Below are 20749 nucleotides of genomic sequence, written 5' to 3'. Positions count from 1 at the left end.
TTCCTCCTCTTCCTCCTCTTCCTCTTCTTCTTCCTGTTCTTCCTCTTCTCCTTCTCCTTCTCCCCTTCCTCCTCTTCCTCCTCTTTTTCTTTTCTTTTTTCTTCCTCCTCCACTTCTTCCTTTGCTTCTTCCTCCTCCTCCTCCTCCTCTTTTTCTTTTCTCTTTCTTCCCCTTCTCTTCCTCCTCCTCCTGCTCTTCTTCATCATTTTCTTCTTTCTCCTCCCCCTCTTCTTCCTCCTCCTCCTCCTCCTCCCTTTTCTTCTTCCTTCGCTTCTTCTTTCTCCTTCTTTCTTTCTTTCTTTCTTTCTTTCTTCCTCCTCCTCCTCTTCTTTTTCTTCCTGTTCCTCCTCCTCCTCTTCTTCTTCCTTCGCTTCTTCTTCTTCTTCCTCCTCCTCTTCCTCTTTTTCTTTTTCCTCCTCCTCTTCTTCTTCTTCCCTCTCTTCTTCTCCTCCTTCCTCTTTTTCTCCTCCTCCTCCTCCTCTTTTCGCCTCCTGTGGGCCCTCCTCCTCCTCCTCCTCCCGGTCTGACCTCCTTCCCTCCTTCTTCTTCTTCTTCTCGGCGGAGGGAGAGAGGGAGGAGGCGAAGGCGAAGGCAGCAGCCCGGCAGAGAGGCAGCGAGGCCGGGAGGATGCCGATGCCTTCTTCGCCCTCGGGCCAGAGAGAGCGCCTCTACAAGCTGCTGGTGATCGGGGACCTGGGGGTGGGCAAGACCAGCATCATCAAGCGCTACGTCCACCAGAACTTCTCCCCGCACTACAGGGCCACCATCGGAGTGGACTTCGCCCTCAAGGTCCTCCCCTGGGACCCCGACACCCTCGTCCGCCTACAGCTCTGGGACATCGCCGGTCAGTAAGAGCAGCAGCAGCAGCAGCAGCAGGAGGAGGAGGAGGAGGGTGATAGTGATGATGATGCTATGTATCTAGAGAGATCTTGTAGCACCTTTGAGACTCACTACTGAAAGAAAGAAGTTGGCAGGAGGAGCTTTCCTAGATTAAAGTTTACTTTCTCAGATGCATTTGATCTGAGAAAGTAGACTGAAGTCTATGAAAGTTCATGCTGCCAACTTCTTTCTTTTCAGTGAATCTCAAAGGGGCTACAAGATCTCTCTACATTCTGATCTACAGGCTTACACAGCTATATCTTTGAATTAACAATGTGTGTACATCTTGATTTTTTTCCCCCTTTCAAACTCATGTGTGTCCTAACTGATGTGTTTTGGACTGATGTTGCTTGTTTGCTAATTGTTGTTCCCCACCTCAATCCATGGGGAGAGGCAGGTAAGAAATTATTATTATTATTTGTCACTTTGGATCCCAGTTGGCATTGCTGTGTGCCTTCAAGTCTTTTCCCACTCATGGTGACCCTATTATTATTATTATTATTATTATTATTATTATTATGCCACTTTGGATCCCAGTTGGCATTGCTGTGTGCCTTCAAGTCTTTTCCCACTCATGGTGACCCTATTATTATTATTATTATTATTATTATTATTATTATGCCACTTTGGATCCCAGTTGACATTGGTGTGTGCCTTCAAGTCTTTTCCCACTCATGGTGACCTTATTATTATTATTATTATTATTATTATTATTTTGCCACTTTGGAACCCAATTGACATTGCTGTGTGCCTTCAAGCCTTTTCTGACTCATTGCCACCCTCTAAGGCAGTGCTTCCCAACTTCTTCTCTTGTGTGCCAACCTTTGCTGTTGTTTGCCCACCTTTTCTCTGCCCCACACAAGTGTTAACACTGCAGGAAGTTGTAGATACCCTTTTAGGTGAGTACTTTTTCCCCAGACATAATATACATAAATGTGTCTGTGTTTATGTGTGTATTAATACACTTTAAAAAGAAATGGATAGTAGGCACATATATGCACACAAACACTGATATACTAGGCTTGGCATCACCCTGTGTCACCCTGCCCCACTGACCTCTTTCCTATACCAGACCATAACAGAATCCTTTTTTTAAACTTTATTTTTATTAATTATTTTATTTTATTATTTATCAAGTTTTTCCCCACTTAGGGTGACCCTTTAAGGCAGTCATTCCCAACCTTTTCTATCTTTTTAGGTGTGTATATCAATGCAGGGATTTTTTTTAAAAAGGAAAGTGGTATATAAATGTGTGTGTGTATTAGTACAGTCGGCCCTTCTTATGTACGGATTTCTTATACACGGATTCAAGCATCCACAGTTTGAAAATGTTCAAAAAACGTATAAATTTCAAATTGATTTTCCATTTTTTATAAGGGACACCATTTGGCTATGTCACTATATTTAATGGGATTTGAGCATCCATGGATTTGTTATCCATGGGGGATCTTGGAACCAAACTCCAGCATATAACAAGGGTCCACTGTATGTAGAGATTGTGTAGCACCTTTGAGACTAACTGAAAGAAAGAAGTTGGCAGCATGAGCTTCCATAGACTTAAGTCTACTCCCTCGGATGCATTTGGATATGTGTATAATAATACATTTTTAAAGAAATGGATAGGACGCATATGCATGCACACAAACCCTGGTCCACTAGGGTTGGCATCATCCAGTGTGGGAACTCATGGTGTAACACCCCACCCCACCCCATTGACTTTTCTCTTACCACACCATACACAAACCTTAGTACTGGTTGTTGTTGTTTTTGTTGTTGTTGTTGTTCTGCACTCCCTCGGAGGGTGATAGAGTCTCCTTCCTTGGAGGTCTTTAAACAGAGGCTGGATGGCCATCTGTCAGGGATGCTTTGATTTGGATTTCCTGCATGGCAGAAGGGGGTTGGACTGGATGGCCCTAGTGGTCTCTTCCAACTCTATGATTCTATGATTCTATGATTCTATGATGTTACTGATAAATCATAATTCCCATATATATCCCTGAATGTAATGGCAATTGTTGTTTGTTGTTGTGTGTCTTCAAGTCATTCCCCACTTAGGACAACCTTCTAAGGCAGTGGTTCCCAACCTTTTTTGATGCCCCACACAAGTGGTGCCAATAGGGTTGGTGTCACTTGTTGTGGTAACTCATGGTGCCACCCCCCATTGACCTCCTCCCATATCACACCATACAGAATCCTTAGTAATGTGTTTGGTACTAAATGTTACTCATAAATCATATGGCGAACCTATCATGGGATTTTCTTGGCAAGATTTGTTCAGAGGAGGTTTGCCATTCCCTTCCCCTGAGACTCAGAGAGTGTGACTTGCTCAAGGTCGCCCAGTGGGCTGAGCCAGGAATCAAACCCCGGTCTCCAGAGTTGTAGTTCAGGACTCAAACCACTGTGCCATGCTGGCTGTTGTAACTGAATAGTCGTGATACAGTGGGCCCTTGGTATCTGCTGGCGTTTGGTTCCAGGGACTCCTGTGGATACCAAAATACATGGATGCTCAAGTCCCATCAAATACAATGGATAATAAAATGGTGTCCCTTATATAAAATGGCAAAATCAAGGTTTGCTTTTTGGAATGTATATATTTTTAGAATATTTTCAAACAGTGGATGCTTGAATCCGTGCATAAAAAAATCCATGGATAAGGAGGGCTGACTGCATAAGCAACTAGCAAAATAAAATTATACCCTTAAATTACCATATCAGATGCACAGCCTAAATGTATTTATATGTATATAGTTGCATGTGGTTAAAGTGAAAATTTGGGAAGATGTGATGTTTCTAAAGAAAAATTTTAAAAGAATTATTTCTCCCTGAGATATGTGACTCGGCTTGGGCTGGACATTTCTTCTTGTCCTGAACCACCTGACAGGAAGTACAATAGGGAAGAAAGCTATGCGTATTGTCTTGAGTTCATTGGAGGAGAGACAGATTATAACTATTAGAGAGATTAAGCAGAATGACTCTCCCTTATTAAAAATGCTTGGGCCCAGAAGTGTTTGGGAATTTGGAAATTTTTCCCTGGGTTTTAGAATATTTGCATATACATAGTGAGTTATCTTGGAGATGGGACCCAAGTCTGAACATGAAATTCATTTATGTTTTGTAAACACCTTATATACATAGTCTGAAGATAATTTCATACACAATATTTTAATAATTTTGTGCATGAAACAAAGTTTGTGTACACGGAAACAAATAAACCAAAAGTGTCACTATCTCGGCTGCCTATGAAAAAAGTTTTGGATTTTGGAGTGTTTTGGATTTTGAAATTCTGGATAAGGGATATTTAACCTATATTAGCAAATGTTTTCTTTGACTGACTTAGCTGTAAACTTATGAAAGTGTGCCCAAGGAATCTGGTGAAACAGCTATTCTTTACAAGAACTATGGATGTTTTAAGTATGTTCAAGTGATCTTTTTTTAAAAAGTGTGAATCCAAGAAACAGTAAGCCTATACTTTGCAAGTATGCTGGCTTTTGCTGTAATAAATGAAATGAATGAATTGTACTTTGCAAGAAAAACAATCTGAAGCTGAATCAAGACAAGATGGAGGTACTTACTGTCAAGTGTCCTAAGCAGGGTATGGAACTATGTTGGTGGTTCAACAGTTAAGATGCTGACTCTGATGACCAGAAGGTTAGCAGGTCAGCAGTTTGAGACTCAAGTGCCACATGATGGAGTCACTAGTCCCAGCTTCTGCTACCCTAACAGTTCAAAAGCATGTAAAAGTGCAAGTAGATACTGTAGGTACCACTTTGGTGGGAAGGTAATAGAGTTCCATGACAATGCTGGCTCCCTGGGCTTAGTAATGGAGATGAGCACTGCCTTCTACAGTCAGACACAACTAGACAATCATGTCACAGGGGAAACCTTCCCCTTTTACAACCAGTCTAGGATGGGATTACGCTCCCTTGAAAAAATGTGTTTGTAGCTTGGGGGTGCTTCTGGATCTCTTGCTCCAAAGGAAAGCCTAGACAGATGGGACAACCAGGAATGCTTACAATCAGCTTCAGCTGTTATGCCAGCCAGATGCTTCCCTTTCTAGAGCTGGAGGATCTAAAGATGTAGTGCATGCACTGGTAACCTCAAGGCTGAACTTTTGCAATGTGCTGTACATTGCACTACCTCTATACTAAGTTCAGAAATTTAGTTTGCTCAAAACATGGCAGCCAGATTAGTTGGCACATCTGAGGCCTAATTTGCACTGCAGAAATAATGCAGTTTGACACCACTTTAACTGCCATGGCTCTGCTATGAAATTATGGGATTTATAGTTTGATGAGCTATTTAGCCTTCTGTATCAGCAAGCTCTGGTGCCACAACAAACTACAGATCCCAGAATTCCATAGTATTAAACCATATCAGTTAAAGCGGTGTCGAACTACATTATTTCTGCAGTGCAGATTAGACCTAGGAGTGATCATATTGTATCATATTGAAATCACTCCACTAGCTGCCAAATAGTTTCTTGACGAGGTACAAAATATTGGTTGTTACCTTTAAAGCCCTACATAGTTTGGGTTCCAGTTACCCATGGGATCACTTTCTCCTGAATAATCCACTTTATACATTCAGGTCCTTTGGCAGATATTTACTTCAGTCACCCCAAACTTGGCTGACAACTGTTGCCCAGAGGACTTTTTTTTTGGGGCACACTAAGATTGTAGAATGATTTGCCAGAGGAGATTTTTCAGCTGGCTATGCTTTCTGGATTCAAAATGGCACTAAAGACCTATCTCTTTTGGCCAGCCTGACTAGGTGATTTTTAAATTATGAATTTAAAAGCATGTATTGATTGTTTTTAAATTATTGATTGTAGGTGCTCTTTTAACTGCTGTTACGTGTCTAATTTGTTGTTGTTCCTTGCTTTGATCCACAGGGACAGGTGGGTGAGAAATAATAATACTATCAACAAGAACACAAGTCTGAAAAAAGCTTGGTGTTGGTTTTGCAAACAATCCTATCATAAACCTTTGCAAAAGTTCAGGTTGAAACCCTAAGCTCACATACTAAGGAGTAAGTCCCATTGAATTTCATCACAATTACTTTTGAGTAAACATGGGGAGAGTTGTACTGGTAGTGAGCACAGAAGGAATGTAGAAGTTGGGGTTGTACTGTTTATCTTAAGTGTTCTGAAGTGTAAGCAATTTGCACGATCAGAAACATTATAGAATGGAAGAGTTGGAAGAGACCCCAAGGGCCATCCAGTTCAGCTCTCTGCCATGCAGGAATATGCAATCAAACCAATCCCAACTGATGATAATTTAGTCTCTGTTTAAAAACCTTGAAAGAAGGAGATCCCACCACACTCCAAGGCAGCCTATTCCACTGCTAAACAGCTCTTACCATCAGGAAGCTCTTCCTAATGGTTAGGTGGAATCTCTTTTCTTGTCGCTTGACTCCATTGCTCCGTGTCCTAGTCTCTGGAACAACAGAAAACAAGCTTGCTCCATCCTTAATATGACATTCTTTCAAATCTTTAAACATGACTATTATGTCACCTCTTAACCTCCTCTTCTCCAGGATAAATATACCCACCTCCCTAAGCAGCTCTTCACAAATCTTTCACCATTTTAGCTGCCCTCTTCTGGATATGTTCCAGCATGTTATCATCCTTTTTGGTGCACCAAACTCTACACAGTATTCCAGGTGATGTCTGACCAAAGCAGAACAGAGTGGCACTTGTTCTAGACACTATATTCCTCTTGATGCAACCTAGAATCACATTGGCTGATTTTGCTGCCACAACACACTGTTGGCTCATGTTCAGCTTGTGGTCTACTGTTTCATGTTCAGTTGTAGGCATATCAGTTTTGTTCAGACCTCAAGATAAACATGTGAACACTGTGGGATAGAAGAACAGCAAATATGGCCCTGTTTCCTTATATCGCAGGAGCTTTCACTGAACATATGAAACTGGCTAGATGTTAGAGAGATGAGAATATGTGGGTATAGCTGAGTGGAGAGTCAAACTCTGGTCTCCTAGAATCCTAGTCCAACATGCAAACTACTGTACCACACTGGCTTTATACACATGTGTAAATTCTCCTATGAAAGTAATTGGACATTTTTAATGACCCTTTCCTCTGCCTCTTTTTATTCATTTATAAACTTCCTTTTCCCCAATACTGGAACTCTAAGTGGTTTACAGTTATTAAATCGGGTATAGATTAAAACATCTCTACAGCAGTTTTAGCTCTACAGCAGATTACTTTGTGGGTGTTGGTGTTAGTTAAATAGCATGTTTCTTTGTGTGTACAGTATATATGTGTGTGCACATTATTTTAAAAAACAAACAATCTGCTCTCATTAAAAGACAGGCTATTAAAAATCAGCAAAACAACACACCATTTAATGGCACAACATTTTTTACTGTAAATAGAATATTGTTACATCAATACATAACTGAAGCAAAACATTTGACATTAAAAACATGGCCAACTAGTGAGGCATTTTTGTCTGATGCAGAAAATCTTTATTCAGTTCAGGTTTATGGCAGGGGAGTTGGCCATGTACGTACAGATGTGCCTGAACATTACATTGTGCTCCCAAGTTAAATACAGTGGAGTATAGGTTCCATGGCTCAGTGCTGCCTTTCCATGTGTGTTGTGCAGCACAATCATATGCAAAAATTTAAATTCGTTAGTATTTTTATGTGCCTTCAAGCTAACAGGCATCTGTCAGGAGTGCTTTAGTTATATGTTCCCGTATGACACGAGGTTGGATTAGATGTACATGTAGTCCCTCCCAACTCTGATTCTATGACTCTGACTTTTGGTAACACTATCCTTAGCAAGATTTCTTCAGAGGAGGTCTGCCACTGGTTTCCTCTGAAGCAGAGAGAGTGTGATTTGTCCAAGGTGATCCAGTCGGCTTCCATAGTTGAGCAGGGATTCAACGCCAGTAGTCCTACTCTGACACTCAAACCACTACACCATGCTGTCTCAGACTTACATTATGTCAACCCAATGTGGCTATCTTACATTATGTTTAGTATACATTAGTGTAAATCTATACTTACATAGTTAACTGATGTTTGTGCTACACCATCTTACTGCTGAATACCAACATTGTGCAACAGATGGCATCACTATGAATGTGCTTGCTAATGCTCCCATTGTGAAGCTTTCCCTATGATCCCAGCTCTGACAAGTAATTATGTACCACCCAAGAATGCACAGCTGCACATGCAACACTTAACACTTGTAGAACTACATTATGTACCTGTGGATTGGATATGAACATTAAGTAATGGCCAAAAAGTATAACTGCATGTATAAAGGAACTTGGGTGTGCATAAAACAAGCAAGAGGCCCGTGAATGTGTCTGACAACATATAATTACTAAGAAAATGTGCAAACTCCCCCCCCAACCAACAAATAATACATTTTAGACCATTAGAGCATTCATTTATTAATACATTAATCCTTGAAATCAAGAGTGAGCAAAAACATTTTTGTGTCCCATGAGTATAAAAATAAAAACTGCCCCCTTCCAACAAATGCCTTCTAGAGTTGTGGGTTTATTTTCATCATGTTTTGGAGCCTTCCCCTTGGCCGTTTTAGGCTCCCAAAATGTTTTTTTTTTTTAAATGTAAGTAAACCAGAGTTGACTTTGGTCATTTCTGATTTTGAAAAGAAAGAAAAAATCTCTCCTGGGTGTAAAATGGTCCAGGGGGACCTGAAACATAGCAAAAATACCCCCCATGGCCCCAGAATATGTTGCAGGACATTTGGGGGACAAATTTTTGTAAAGTGTTTGGGCTTCCCTCAAGATCTCCTAGGGTCTAATGTTTTGTCAAGAGTTCTGTGGCACCCTCGCTTCCCATAGTTGTCCACTCCTGCTTTAAATGCACACAATACATAATCCATACACATACAATAATTTGTATTTTTTCCTATTTTTTAAAAAAGAGCCACATAGAAGTAGTGTGTTGGACTTGGACATGGAAAAGAGGGGCATTCTTAGAAACAGACTTGACAGCTCCCTAGGAGAACAGGAATAAGAGAGGTGCACTGATAACAGGTTTGGCTTGTGGATAACTCAGAGATGTCTGACTGGCTTAATATGTGAAACAAGAAGATTGAATAGAAGGCCCTTGCAGTCATATATCTGAATACTGTAAGGTTCCCAACTCTTGCTGTTGTCCATAGGAACATGCACAATTTCACTCATTTTGGATGGTCTTGCAGGGTGATACGTTTCACAACTTGACTTGCTCCAACATGTGAAAAGTCAACCATGCTGAACTGCGAGGGGGGCAGCTTTTCCTTATTCTGTGATGTGCCATCATCCTCTCCAAAATCCTCTCCTGAGGGCACCATGCCAGCCTGGGCCCAATCCACCAGGGCTCTTCTGATGCTCTTTTGAGTTCATTTGCATTGGAAATCCACATTGGCTGTGTGCAAGGCATTTAAAAGATAAAAATGAGCAGCTGTGATTTTCGTTTGGAAAACTTCAAAATAGTTTTAGATGACAATTTAAACTTTTTCAGTATCTGGTTGGAGCCTTTATTTTTATATTCTTTCTTTATAGCCTTCATCCCCACACAAGAACACATTTTTGAAACAATGCCAGCTGCTGTTTATTAGTTAGGAAAGAAAAAGAAATAAATGTTTTTCCCCTTTACCAATAAGCATTCATTAATTGTTTCTACAATGTTCTGAAGTTTCTTAGACAAAACATGAGTGAACTCAACAGCTTTAAACTTTAAACTCTACAGTTATTGTTCTCTTCCTCTCTCTTTCTTGAATTACATAAAATGATAGCAAAGGAATAAAATTCCTAACATGCTTTTGGAATTAAAGGATTTCGATGCTTGCACAAGCTGTTGGCATAGCCAATATTAGTAACGTTTATGCAATGAATACCTTTGTATTTTATAAATTCAGTGGTACCCAAACTTCCAAGGCTGCTGCCACGTGGCAGAATTAATCCAGTTTGAGCTTGCTTTAACTCTCTTGGTTCTATCCTATGGAATCCTGGGATTTGTAGTTTGTTGTGGCACCAAAGCTCTCTGGCAGAGAGTATCTCACAAAACTACAAGTCCAGAATTCCATAGCATTGCACCATTGCAGTTAAAGCTGTGTCAAACTGCATTAATTCTGCAGTGTAGATACAGCTTAGGTTACATACGTAGTTGTTGCTACACTTCTAGAATCTGGTGTTAACTGCCATTGGAGAATATGTAATAGTCTTGGTCTTATTCACATGTGTAATGAATTGAGCCTATGCAACTGGGTGGATAGGTTTTTGTATCTATGGCGTGTTACAGACCGCCTAAAAGCGGCGGTCTTCCAGCGCTGCCAGTTGCTGTGTCCGGGAACCGCAGCGGCCAAACTGCGCGGTTCCTGGTCGCGGCAAAAAGAAGCCCGAAAATGGCGCTTCCTTTTGCGCTCCAGAAGTGGCACCGCGAGGCACTAGTCATACAACATGTGGATGCTATGCATCCATGACGTCAAGATGGCAGCGCCCATGTGGATGGGTGCCGCCATTTTGTATGGACCCAGTCCGTACTAGGGTTGAGGGGCATCTAGAATAGACACCCCTTTCTAACCATAATACGCCCCTTCCTAACCCTAACGCGTACTTTCGGCGCATGTATAACGCACCAATGTTAGTCTCAAGGGTAAATGCTAACAGTTGTCCAGTGGCATAGATAAGGTTAATTTGTACTGGTGACTTTGATTTTTTTCTTCATTTGCTTAGCAGTTTGAAACTTGAAAAAGATATGAAGGCTGAGAACAAACTAGAGGATTGAATTGCCTTCTGTTACTAGCCTGCTTGCACATTTCTCGTAGTTATGAAGGAAGATGTGTCTTGCTTGGGCAATTAGAATCATAAGAGTTGGAAGAGACCCCAAGGGCCATGAAGTTCAACCCTCTGCCATGCCTGAAGACACAATCAAGCACTTCCCACAGATGGTTTTCTAGTCTGTTTTTAAAAGTTTCCAAAGAAAGAGACTCCATCATACTCTGAGGCAGTGTATTCCACTGTCAAACAGCTCTTACAATCAGGAAGTTTTTAATGTTTAGATGGAATCTCTTTTCCTGTAGTTTGAATCCATTGCTGGTTGTCCTAATTTCTGTACTATATAACCCTTGGGAATCTATTTGCCAGAGGCCTCACCCATGAAAGTCCAGGGGGGCTCATTTAGCCAGTGATGAGGAATATGATTACCAGCCAGGAATAGTCTGTATAGAATTGATTGGTTGGGGGCCCAGTTCTACCATTAGCTGTAAGGAGATGCTGAACTCCATCAATGAAAGACCTGGAATACTGCTGTGCTGTAGACTATCAGCTGCATCATTTACCACCAATAAAACTTTTAACGTATGTCAGTACAGTGGGCCCTTGGTATCCCCTGGGGTGTGCTTCCAGAAGCCCCCATGGATTCCAAAATCCATGGGTATTCAAGTCCCATTATATACATTGGTGTATTGAAATGGCGTCCCTTATATAAAATGGCTAAACCAAGCTTTGCTTTTTAGAATTTATATGGTTTTGGAATATTTTTAAGCCTTGGATAGCTGAATCCATGGATAAAGAATCCATGGATATGGAGAGCTGGCTGTATTTAGTACTGAATGATCTCCTAGTAAGGCTTGGAACTATACCTCATTCCAAAACAGAACAATATGTTACTCTGTTAGCATGGCAGCCATTCAATTGAGAGTGGACTCCCTTCTCAAATAACTGAGAATCTCAAGTTGTGTTTGAGAAACCTTTATAGTTATTCCTCAACATTCCACTGTTGCTGCTCCAAGAAAATGGTAGCAAGGAGAATAGACATCAACATGTGGTTTTCTCACATCTTTGGGTTCTTCCTTTATGGCTATTGCTGGCTTCCACACCACAATGTAAAGAAGTAAAATGGAGACATGTATAAAAAGTGCTGAACAGTCATGAATATTCATGCTTGGTTATGGTATTTATAATAAACATGACTGTTTATAATTTCTGATGGAAGAACAGCAGTGAAGGGTAGTGATCTGTGCGTATGTTAGAGAAGAACAGTTTTACGAACTCTTTTTTTTAAAAAAAAGAAAGTTGGGTAGTACATAATGGAAGAGCACCTTGATTTCAGAAACCTTAGAATCTGTGCAAGGAAAAGTTGTCCAGCAAATCATGTGCTGTGCGATCATATGATGTAGCTTTCAGGCAGGCAGTTGAAGATTTGGAAGTAATTAGGGGGGGAAAGACCTGAATTATGCTGCAAGGCAGAGAGAATTGCAGTATTGTAAGTGTGAGAACAGTCTTCCTGAACCAAGGGGGATGTGCAACGTTCAAGGCACATCAATCAAGATGACTTCCAAAATGAGCTGTGTCCATGCAGACATGACTGATTTGCACATATGGTAATAAGGCCCATCCAGGGAAGTTCCCAGGGGCAAACTAGGAACAAATGAAAAAACAGAGCACATGTTTGGTGTTTTGTTTTTTTTTCATGGTCAAGATCTCAGGTTCACTCACAGGCATCCCCAGGTACAGCTGCAGATATCTCCAGCCAAGAGTCTCGGATAGATGTTGCCAATCAGTAGAATCAGAGAGTTGGAAGGGAACTCCAGGACTACCTGGTCCAACCCACTGCTAGTGCAGGAATCCACTGATAAAGTTCTGGCCTCTATAATTCTGTCCTGCCCTGATGATGCCCTATAGTTCTTTCCAATCCTAATCTATACTTCAGAATAGATCAGGGGCCACATGTTGGCCCCAAGGTTGTCCTCGATCCCTCTGGGTTTCCAAGATTGCATACCCTCCAACATTTTATAGATGATAGCCAGAATGCATGTGGCCAAGCAACATCAGAGTTTAGGGAAAGTTATGAATGAGGAAGAACACACAAGCTAGGAAAGACTTCAGCAGTTTGCTTTTGCCCTGAGCTTACTGGGAACAGTAAGAATCTGCTTCCTCCTAGCCTCTCTCCCCTGCTGAGTTAATTGTGTGCAAACAATTTTTGCACTTTGAACTCAGTTTACAGCAACTGAAGTAAATTGAGGACAAAGGGAGAAAGTGGGAGGAGGAGGGGGAATTGGGAAATTTTTAAAAGCAGCTGAAAAAAGTGAAGCAATGAAGGATTAATCTGTATCAAATGGGAACGGAGATTATGAGATTGCCTCTTTTTAGCCAAAAACAGGAGTGAATTCCTTCTTTCTGAATCATCCAGGATGTTTTTAATATGTTTTAAAAATCTTGTTTTTCAAGCTCTGAAGTGGATTTGTGGCCATCCTCCCCCCCCCTGCCTTCTTTGGACATTCATAGCAGTCAATGAAGAGTGAAGAGCATTCCAAGGGGTAGAAAATTTTCCCCTGGAACCACCCCACAGTTTCTCACCCATCTTATAGATAAAATTGGAAAGGTGCATGTTCTCACTGGGTATAAGACTAGTTCCTGTGTGCCTGAGTGTAAAAGGTGTGTGAGTCTTTTGTGACCTTTTTTGATAAAGCAATTCCATGTCTTTTAGGCATGAGACATACCCTCCTCCAGAGGGAAGCCGCAGCTGCCAAACTGCACAGTTACCCTATGGAGGAAAAAGAACCCGGAAAAACCAGGTTCTTTTTGAGCTGCAGGGGCGGCGTAACAAGTGCGCCACTGGTACTTACGTAACAATGAAGGTGCCACCATTGTTACGCCGCCTGCATGGTCCCTAACCCTAGAATAGGTGCTGGTACAGTTTGTTGGCTTACATTCACAAAATCTAAACATTTGGAAGGGAATACAAGGACCATCATGTTTAACCCCCTGTCATGCAGGAACAGACAACTAAAGCTGTCCTCAAACTGACCATCCAGCCTCTGTTTAAAGCCCTTCAAATATAGTCTACCAGCATTTGAGGCAGTCAGTTCCAATGTTGAACAACTCTTACAGTCAAAATGTTCTTCCTAATGTTTAGGTGGAATCTCTTTTCTTGTAATTTGAATTACAAATTACATATTCTAGTCTCTGAAGCAGCAGAAAGCAAGATCACTCCATCATCTACATTACATACCTCCCGATATTTAAAATGGCGATCATGTCCCCTCTATGTTTTCTCTTCTCCAAACTAAACATACCCTACTGCCTAAGTCATTCCTCATAAGGCTTGGTTTCTAGACATTTGATCATCTTAGCAGACTTCCAGTTTGTCAATGTCCTTCTTGAACTGAGATGCCCAGAATTGGACACAATATTCCAGATGAGGTCTGACCAAAGCAAAATAGAGTAGTGCTACTGTTGCTTTCAAACTGGACATTGTACTTCTTTAGATGCAGCTCAGAAGTGTGTTGGGTTTTTCCTTAAACTAGAATGTGTGGGTGGGTGTATGCACATATGAGTGTTTTGGGTTTTAGAAAATGTCCCTTGCAATTATTATTGGAATATATTTTGGACTACAACTTCCAACCAGCACGACTAGTGGCAGTTTTGGGATTTGTAACTCCTAAACACAACTTTTCCAAACTCTGGTAAAATATTTCCCTGGCTTGTTAGAAACACTAGAGTCATTCTTCCCCTGAAAGGCTCTGTTTTGAAATATGGGGAAATTGATTTGTATCCTTGCAGTCCAATTATTTCAGCTCCTTATATTTCTGGCTCTCTGATTTGTATGGATAATAAACCATGGCAATATAGCTTATACATACATTATGCATGACTGACGAAATCCCTTTAAACACTATCACCCTCTTTACTGAGAATAAAAGAATGACAAGTAACTTGCTACAGATAAATACATTATTTGTAACTTGGTACAATCAGCCCTCCATATCCACAGATTCTTTACCCACAGATTCAATTATCCACAGCTTGAAAACATTAAAAAAAATATATTCCAAAAAAGCAAAGATAGATTTTGCCATTTTATATAAGGGGCACCACTGTAATTAATGGGACTTGTGTATCCACAGATCTTGGTATCAACGTTAAGTCCTGGAACGAAACCCCAGCAGATACCAAGAGCCCACTGTACTTCCAAGCTCTGTAAGGGATAAACTTCACTGAAATACAACTTGCCCATTATAACCAACTTTTCCTTGAAAGGTTTTTTTTTTTTTTTCCCTTGAGCATTGGTGAATGTTGGGTGGTATTCTAAATACTGTAGCATGACATTTCTCTTGTTTTTCATTCGGCACAGTGAAACAGCTGCCTTGGGCAGCCAGTTTGAAGTGTCATGAAAGGGTGAGAGATCATTAGCTGCTTCTTGTTGTTGTTGTATTGTTGAGAAGCAGTGCTGATGAGAATTTCTGTCCCAGCTGTCAAAATAACATGTCCAGTTTAAAGTACCGTGCACTTTGATTTGGGAAGGAGGGCTATAATCTGTTGCTCTGTCTCAGGTAGCAAAATGTCTAGACATGGCTCTGTCTGCTTGAAGCCTAGTTAATTTTTGTTAGAACTGAATATATTCCTTTTTTTGGACTGCAACTTGCAGATGCTCTCAACTATAATTCTGGGAATTATAGTACCAAAAGGAACTTCTCCAAGCTCTGGCTAAGAACAGAATAGAATAGTGCTATCACTTCCTTTGATAGACACTGTAGTCCTGTTGATGCAGCCTAGAATTGCATTCAATTTTTGGGGTTGTCGCAGCAGACTATTAACATTTGTTGAGATTCTGGTTGACAAAGACCATTGATCCTTTTCACATGTACTGCTGTCAATCCAAGTGTCACCTATTCTGTATTTGTGAATCTGGTTTTTCATGCTTAAATGCAATACCTTCTATTTATCCTTCTTGAAATGTATCAACCATTGACTCAAGTTTGGCATGGTGAGGTTGTGCAAATGGACTTTACAGCCATGCTCACATGGTGGGAGCATGTAAAATTAAAACCATCTCTAAAGTTCAGGGTGAGCCAGAAACCTAATTATTAGTATGCATGCTCCTAGTTGAACATTGCCAGTATTTTTATGTTTTCTTCCCTTATTTTTTGCCAAAGTATTCTAATCTCTGAGTTTCACATTGAAGGCAGCAACAATAATGAATGGATTGATTCATTTTCCAGTCCTGCCAATTCCTGCTTTAGAAACAGAGTCATTCAGGAATCAAGCAATACTATTCAGGTGCTTAAAAATTTGCAAATGAAAATATGGGGCTTATGCACCAGAGCTGAAAATATTAGAAGCATACTTTTGCTAGGACACAAATGAAGTTCACATGCAGATGCAAGATTGTCATGGTGGTTTCTTGGCTATGTTCTCTTGGCGATAAAGCACAAAGTTTGTAAAAGGGGAGAGATTTTTTTTCTTGCCCTTCATGAATAGGGCTGTAAAGGATACTCACAAATTTTCCTGTACACAAATGGAAAGGGTGTTCCAACACATTCAGATACCCCATGGCAATGGCAGAACACTGTAAGATTTTTCACATTTTCTGACTCTAATGCAAAAATTTTGCAGAGAGCTAGAGTGGTGACAGGTTCAAGTACTGGACTAGTGGCTGGAGACACTCGATGTCCATGAGTGTTTTGTGTGCTTTTAGCTGTTCATAATTTGCAGTTTTTAATAGGACTTCTTAATTAATTAGCTTTTATTATTCACTTTTTACCTGTGCGTTATTTTAATCCACACAAGACAGATTTAGGTTTAAGGACAGGCTTTCTCTGAGTTCCGTCAAATGTTCCAGGCACATTTTCTTACTGGCTGCTCCCAGTCTGTGGAATTCCCTTACCACAGGAGCTTCAGTTAGCTCCCTCACAGCTCTCTTTCTGCTGGCAGTTGAAGGACTTTTGATTTAGCCAGGACTTTGAGATTTAAATTGTATAGCAATAGTGTGGGTCAAAGCTAGCATGGTATGGTGGTTGGAGTGTTGGTCTAAGGACTTTATCACATGAGGCTAGCAACGCAGAATTTCAACAGGAGGAAAGCATCTTTGGTAAGCACTTATCAAACAACATCACATGTATCCTTCCAATGCTTTCATTCCATTAGTTAGTGGCGTGCAGCTTTTCAATGGCTCCCAATATTGTTGCTTTTCCATTAATGCCTTCTCAGTGATAGGTCCCATGACCTGCAATTCCGATATGTTGGTGGTCACATGGCATCAATGGGCATGGTTTTCCTCCTCTCCCCTTCTCCCCTGCAATTCCCAAGCAGGCAGTTTTCCTTTCCTATTTCTTTTCTTTTGTTGTCGTTTCTTAATTCATCACATTGTCATAATTGCTCAATTGCAGTAAAAATAAAAATAATAAAAACCAAAAGGCACGCTGGATAGAGCATAGGGAAGGAAGGCAGGATTAAAGGCACTCAATAACAACTAAATAAAGCAACAAAATATGATGCATTACAAGCAAGGATGATGTATTACAAGCCAGGATGATGTAGTGGTTTGAGTGTTCGGCTGGGACTCTAGGAAACCAGGGGTTTGAATCCCTGTTCAGCCAGAGAATCCAACTTGGGATAGTCACATTCTCTCAGCATTTGAGGGCGGCAATAGTAAGTCTTCTCTGAAGAAATCTCACCAAGAAAACCTTGTAGTAGGTTGAGCACCCCCACATGGAAGCCACCCACTGCCACTGAGCAGCACTGGTTAGTGATCACAGTCCTTCTAGACACAAAACCAGAGATTGGAAAAGTTACTTTCTGGTGTATAGCTCCCAGAATTCCCTGCATGACATGGCCACTTTCCTCCATTTCTCTGAAAAACCCACTTGGGTTACCCCAAGCTTTTTCTTTTAATTCCCTTTCCCCACTTTTCATTTGAACAGTTTTATTCTGTCTGGGTGGGGAGTCTTTTTTCCTGCTGCTGCTGTAAAATAATGGCACAGTTGAACTTTGCTGAAAATGGAAATCACCCAGAGTTCTTGCTGTAGAGAGGAGTGCAGCTACAAGAGAGGAGGGCAAAATGATGGCATTGAACCCCCGATGAGACTTCTGCCCTTTAATTAATTTTTCCTTCAGTGCAATAACTTCAAACTTCTGTTTAACATAATACAGTTTAGGCATCCAAAGAGAAGGGGCAGGCAGAATTAACAAGGGAATGGAAACAAATCAAATTTAAGAATTCTAGGTGTGGAAGATGTTCATTGTCTCATTCTCTGCAATACCAGAAATTTGGGGACTGAAGGAACATTTCATTGTGGGGGAAACAGAATTCTTATTTGATGGGTAATGTCATCAGTAGCTATACTCCTACAACATAGATCTGGACGTATCCTTGGCAGGCCCCCGCTATGCATGCATTCTTTGAAGCAACAAACTAAGGTTATATCTACACTGTAGAAAAATTGCAGTTCGACATCACATTAAGTGCTGTAGCTCCATCCTATGGAATCCTGGGATTTGTAGTTTTACAAGGACTTTAGCCTGCTCTGCCAAAGCATGCTTGTGCCTCATAAATCTACACATCCCAGGGCGGCGTAGGATGAAGCCATTGCAGTTAATCTGGTGTGAAACTGCATTATTTCTACAATATAGATGCACAATGAATGGAGTTTGCTTCTGAGTAGACATGTAGAGTGTTAGATTGTTGGAGCATTTTAAGAAGTTCTTCCTTTGGACTACTATGTTGGAAATTAATGGACGTTTGCAATGGAGGTATGCTGGCGCAGAAAGAAACCTCAACAAGGAGATGATTGAACAACACATGATTTGGCCACTCATCTGATTAGTATGCTGAGGCAGATCATAAGGCATCTTTACAGGAAATGCACATAAGAACTATGTGTGCATTTTTTAAAAAATGACTTCCAGTCTTTTAGCATAACAACATGCTCGAGTACAGCATTATCAATGGACTGCAGTGTTATGTAGGGCAGACAGAAGAAAAGAGAGAGGTTCGCTTCTAGGGGTCTGAATCATGTGAATGAATTTGTTCCTTCTTTTTAAAAAAAATAAAAAGAGCATCAGCATATTGAACAAATACTTAGTGTCAGAAACCTGTGATATATTGTGTATAATGAAACAATCCATCCTGCAATTGACAATACAACAGGGAAGTAGGGAAAATGAAAGTGTAAGAACTGTATGAATTTCTATAAGAATGTAATTTATCATTATTTTATTTTATTTTCACCAATTCCTTCCCCTGGACAGGGAGCCAAGATGGCTCACAGCATGATTATAAACAAGTACAGGTTGAGTATTCCTTATCCAAAATTCCAATATCTGAAATACTCCAAAATCCAAAATTATCCACATTGGTGATGGAAAGAGTGACACCTTTGCTTTCTGATGATTCAGTGTACACTAACTTTGTTTCATGCGCAAAATTGTTAAAAATATTATGTATGAAATTACCTTCAGGCTATGTGAATAACTGTACACAATAAATAAATAAATTTCATGCTTAGCGTTCAGCTCCATCTCCAAGATGTCTCATTATATAGATGAAGATATTTCAAAATCTGGAGAAAAAAAAAAACCCCAAAATCCAAAACACTTTTTGTCCCAAGCATTTCAACCTATTTCAATAATGCAAGATGGATGAGATCCAGCATTGAACAGGTGGAGCATAATGCTCTGTATGCACATTTCAACACCATTTTCCCCTGCCAGCAGCTGTCAAGTGTCATTGGAAGTGGTTCTGCTGCCATTTCCTGGCATGGCCAGGAAGTGTTGGGGAAATGCTGAAGAAGTGCCATGTATCAGGGTGGAGAGAGGAAAAATGTGGTCACTTTCCTAGATAGAAATTTCCCTTGTTTCACTTCCCCTTGTGGCTAAGACTGTTTGCTTCCTCATCACTTGAATCATATTCCTCCAATCGGGGCAGTAAACAGCAGCAGCAATACTGCTGTGTCTTGTCAGGTTTTGGACATGATCAGGGTGATCAGATGTCCTCTTTTTCCAGGATACCATTCTGTCCAGGAAGAATTCCAAAATGTCCTCTATTTTGAGCATGACTAAGAAGAGTTCTATAAATATATTTCTAGCCAACAAGGCATTTTAAGTTCAGCAGAAAAATATGGTTGAGTACACATTAAAACATAATATATGTAGTATAGCTGTAAATAAACCATATGTAATGAATATATGCAAGGGTAGCTGTGTTGGCTATTTACCAAATCAAACAAAAATCCACCAAACAGTGATATCCATATTGGAAAACCAAAATGCACAATATACTTGTTGCAAGCTTTCAAAGCTCCACAGGCTTCTTCATCAGGTACCCGCCTCATACCATCTTAACTAAGCACAGAAACAACAAAATGCAGGAATCTTACTAACATTTCAAATTTTTCTCCTGTTTGATTTGTAACATCTTGCCTGATGAAGAAACCTATGGATCTTCGCATGCTTGCAACAAGTATATTGCGCATTTCAGTCGGGCAATAAAGGTATCACTGGCGCAGTACAGACCACCTGAAAAATGCAGTGTACAGGTGCCCATTTTAACTCCGGAGGGATGCCGCAGCTGCTAGACCACATGACATCCTTCCGGAGTTAAAAGAACCCTGTTTTTCTGGGTTCTTTTCACGGTGCCCTGGCTACGTCGCGAGTGCGCCAATGGTGCACTTAGGACATAGCAGACACACCGTGATGTGCAGGTGCTATGCGTCTGTTATGTAAAGATGGCAGCACCCGTGTGGTCGAGATGCCACCATTACTCCACTGCCCAAACATAGTAGGGCTCAGGACCGTGCGATTGGTGCGCAGTTCCGAGCCTTATTATCACCACCAGGACATCACGTCCTGGTGGTGTGTACCAGGCCACTGTGGGGTGGATTTTTGTTTGCATATATAATGAAGTTATATCAGTATTTAAACTTTTATTTTGTAATGTTCTACATATTTCTTGAATGTCCCACATTTTGCAATGCCTTGTCTTCCTTTGTGGTTATGTCATCTGGTCATTCTGGACACTGTAAAGGAGACTAGTGGATAGCTCCTTCTGTCTACATGCTTCAAGTTGAGTACCTATTGGGGTTATGAGAGCTCAGATTTATAC

At 40.7% G+C, this 20749-nt stretch overlaps 1 protein-coding gene across 3 annotated transcripts in view; it reads left to right on the top strand.

The window, feature by feature from the left end:
- Window positions 1-562: 562 nt before the first annotated feature.
- RAB38 (RAB38, member RAS oncogene family) overlaps window positions 563-20749 on the top strand; it is an 86022-nt gene continuing 65835 nt past the window's right edge. For all 3 annotated transcript variants that reach the window (XM_042461148.1, XM_042461146.1, XM_042461147.1), the window contains exon 1: window positions 563-844. In XM_042461148.1, the coding sequence (XP_042317082.1) occupies window positions 628-844 (217 nt within the window). In that variant the 5' untranslated portion in view covers window positions 563-627. The remainder of the gene's footprint in view (window positions 845-20749) is intronic.

The sequence above is a fragment of the Sceloporus undulatus genome, chromosome 3 (assembly GCF_019175285.1).
Source record: "Sceloporus undulatus isolate JIND9_A2432 ecotype Alabama chromosome 3, SceUnd_v1.1, whole genome shotgun sequence".
Classification (NCBI taxonomy): domain Eukaryota; kingdom Metazoa; phylum Chordata; class Lepidosauria; order Squamata; family Phrynosomatidae; genus Sceloporus; species Sceloporus undulatus.
This window is presented reverse-complemented; position numbering and strand designations above follow the sequence as displayed.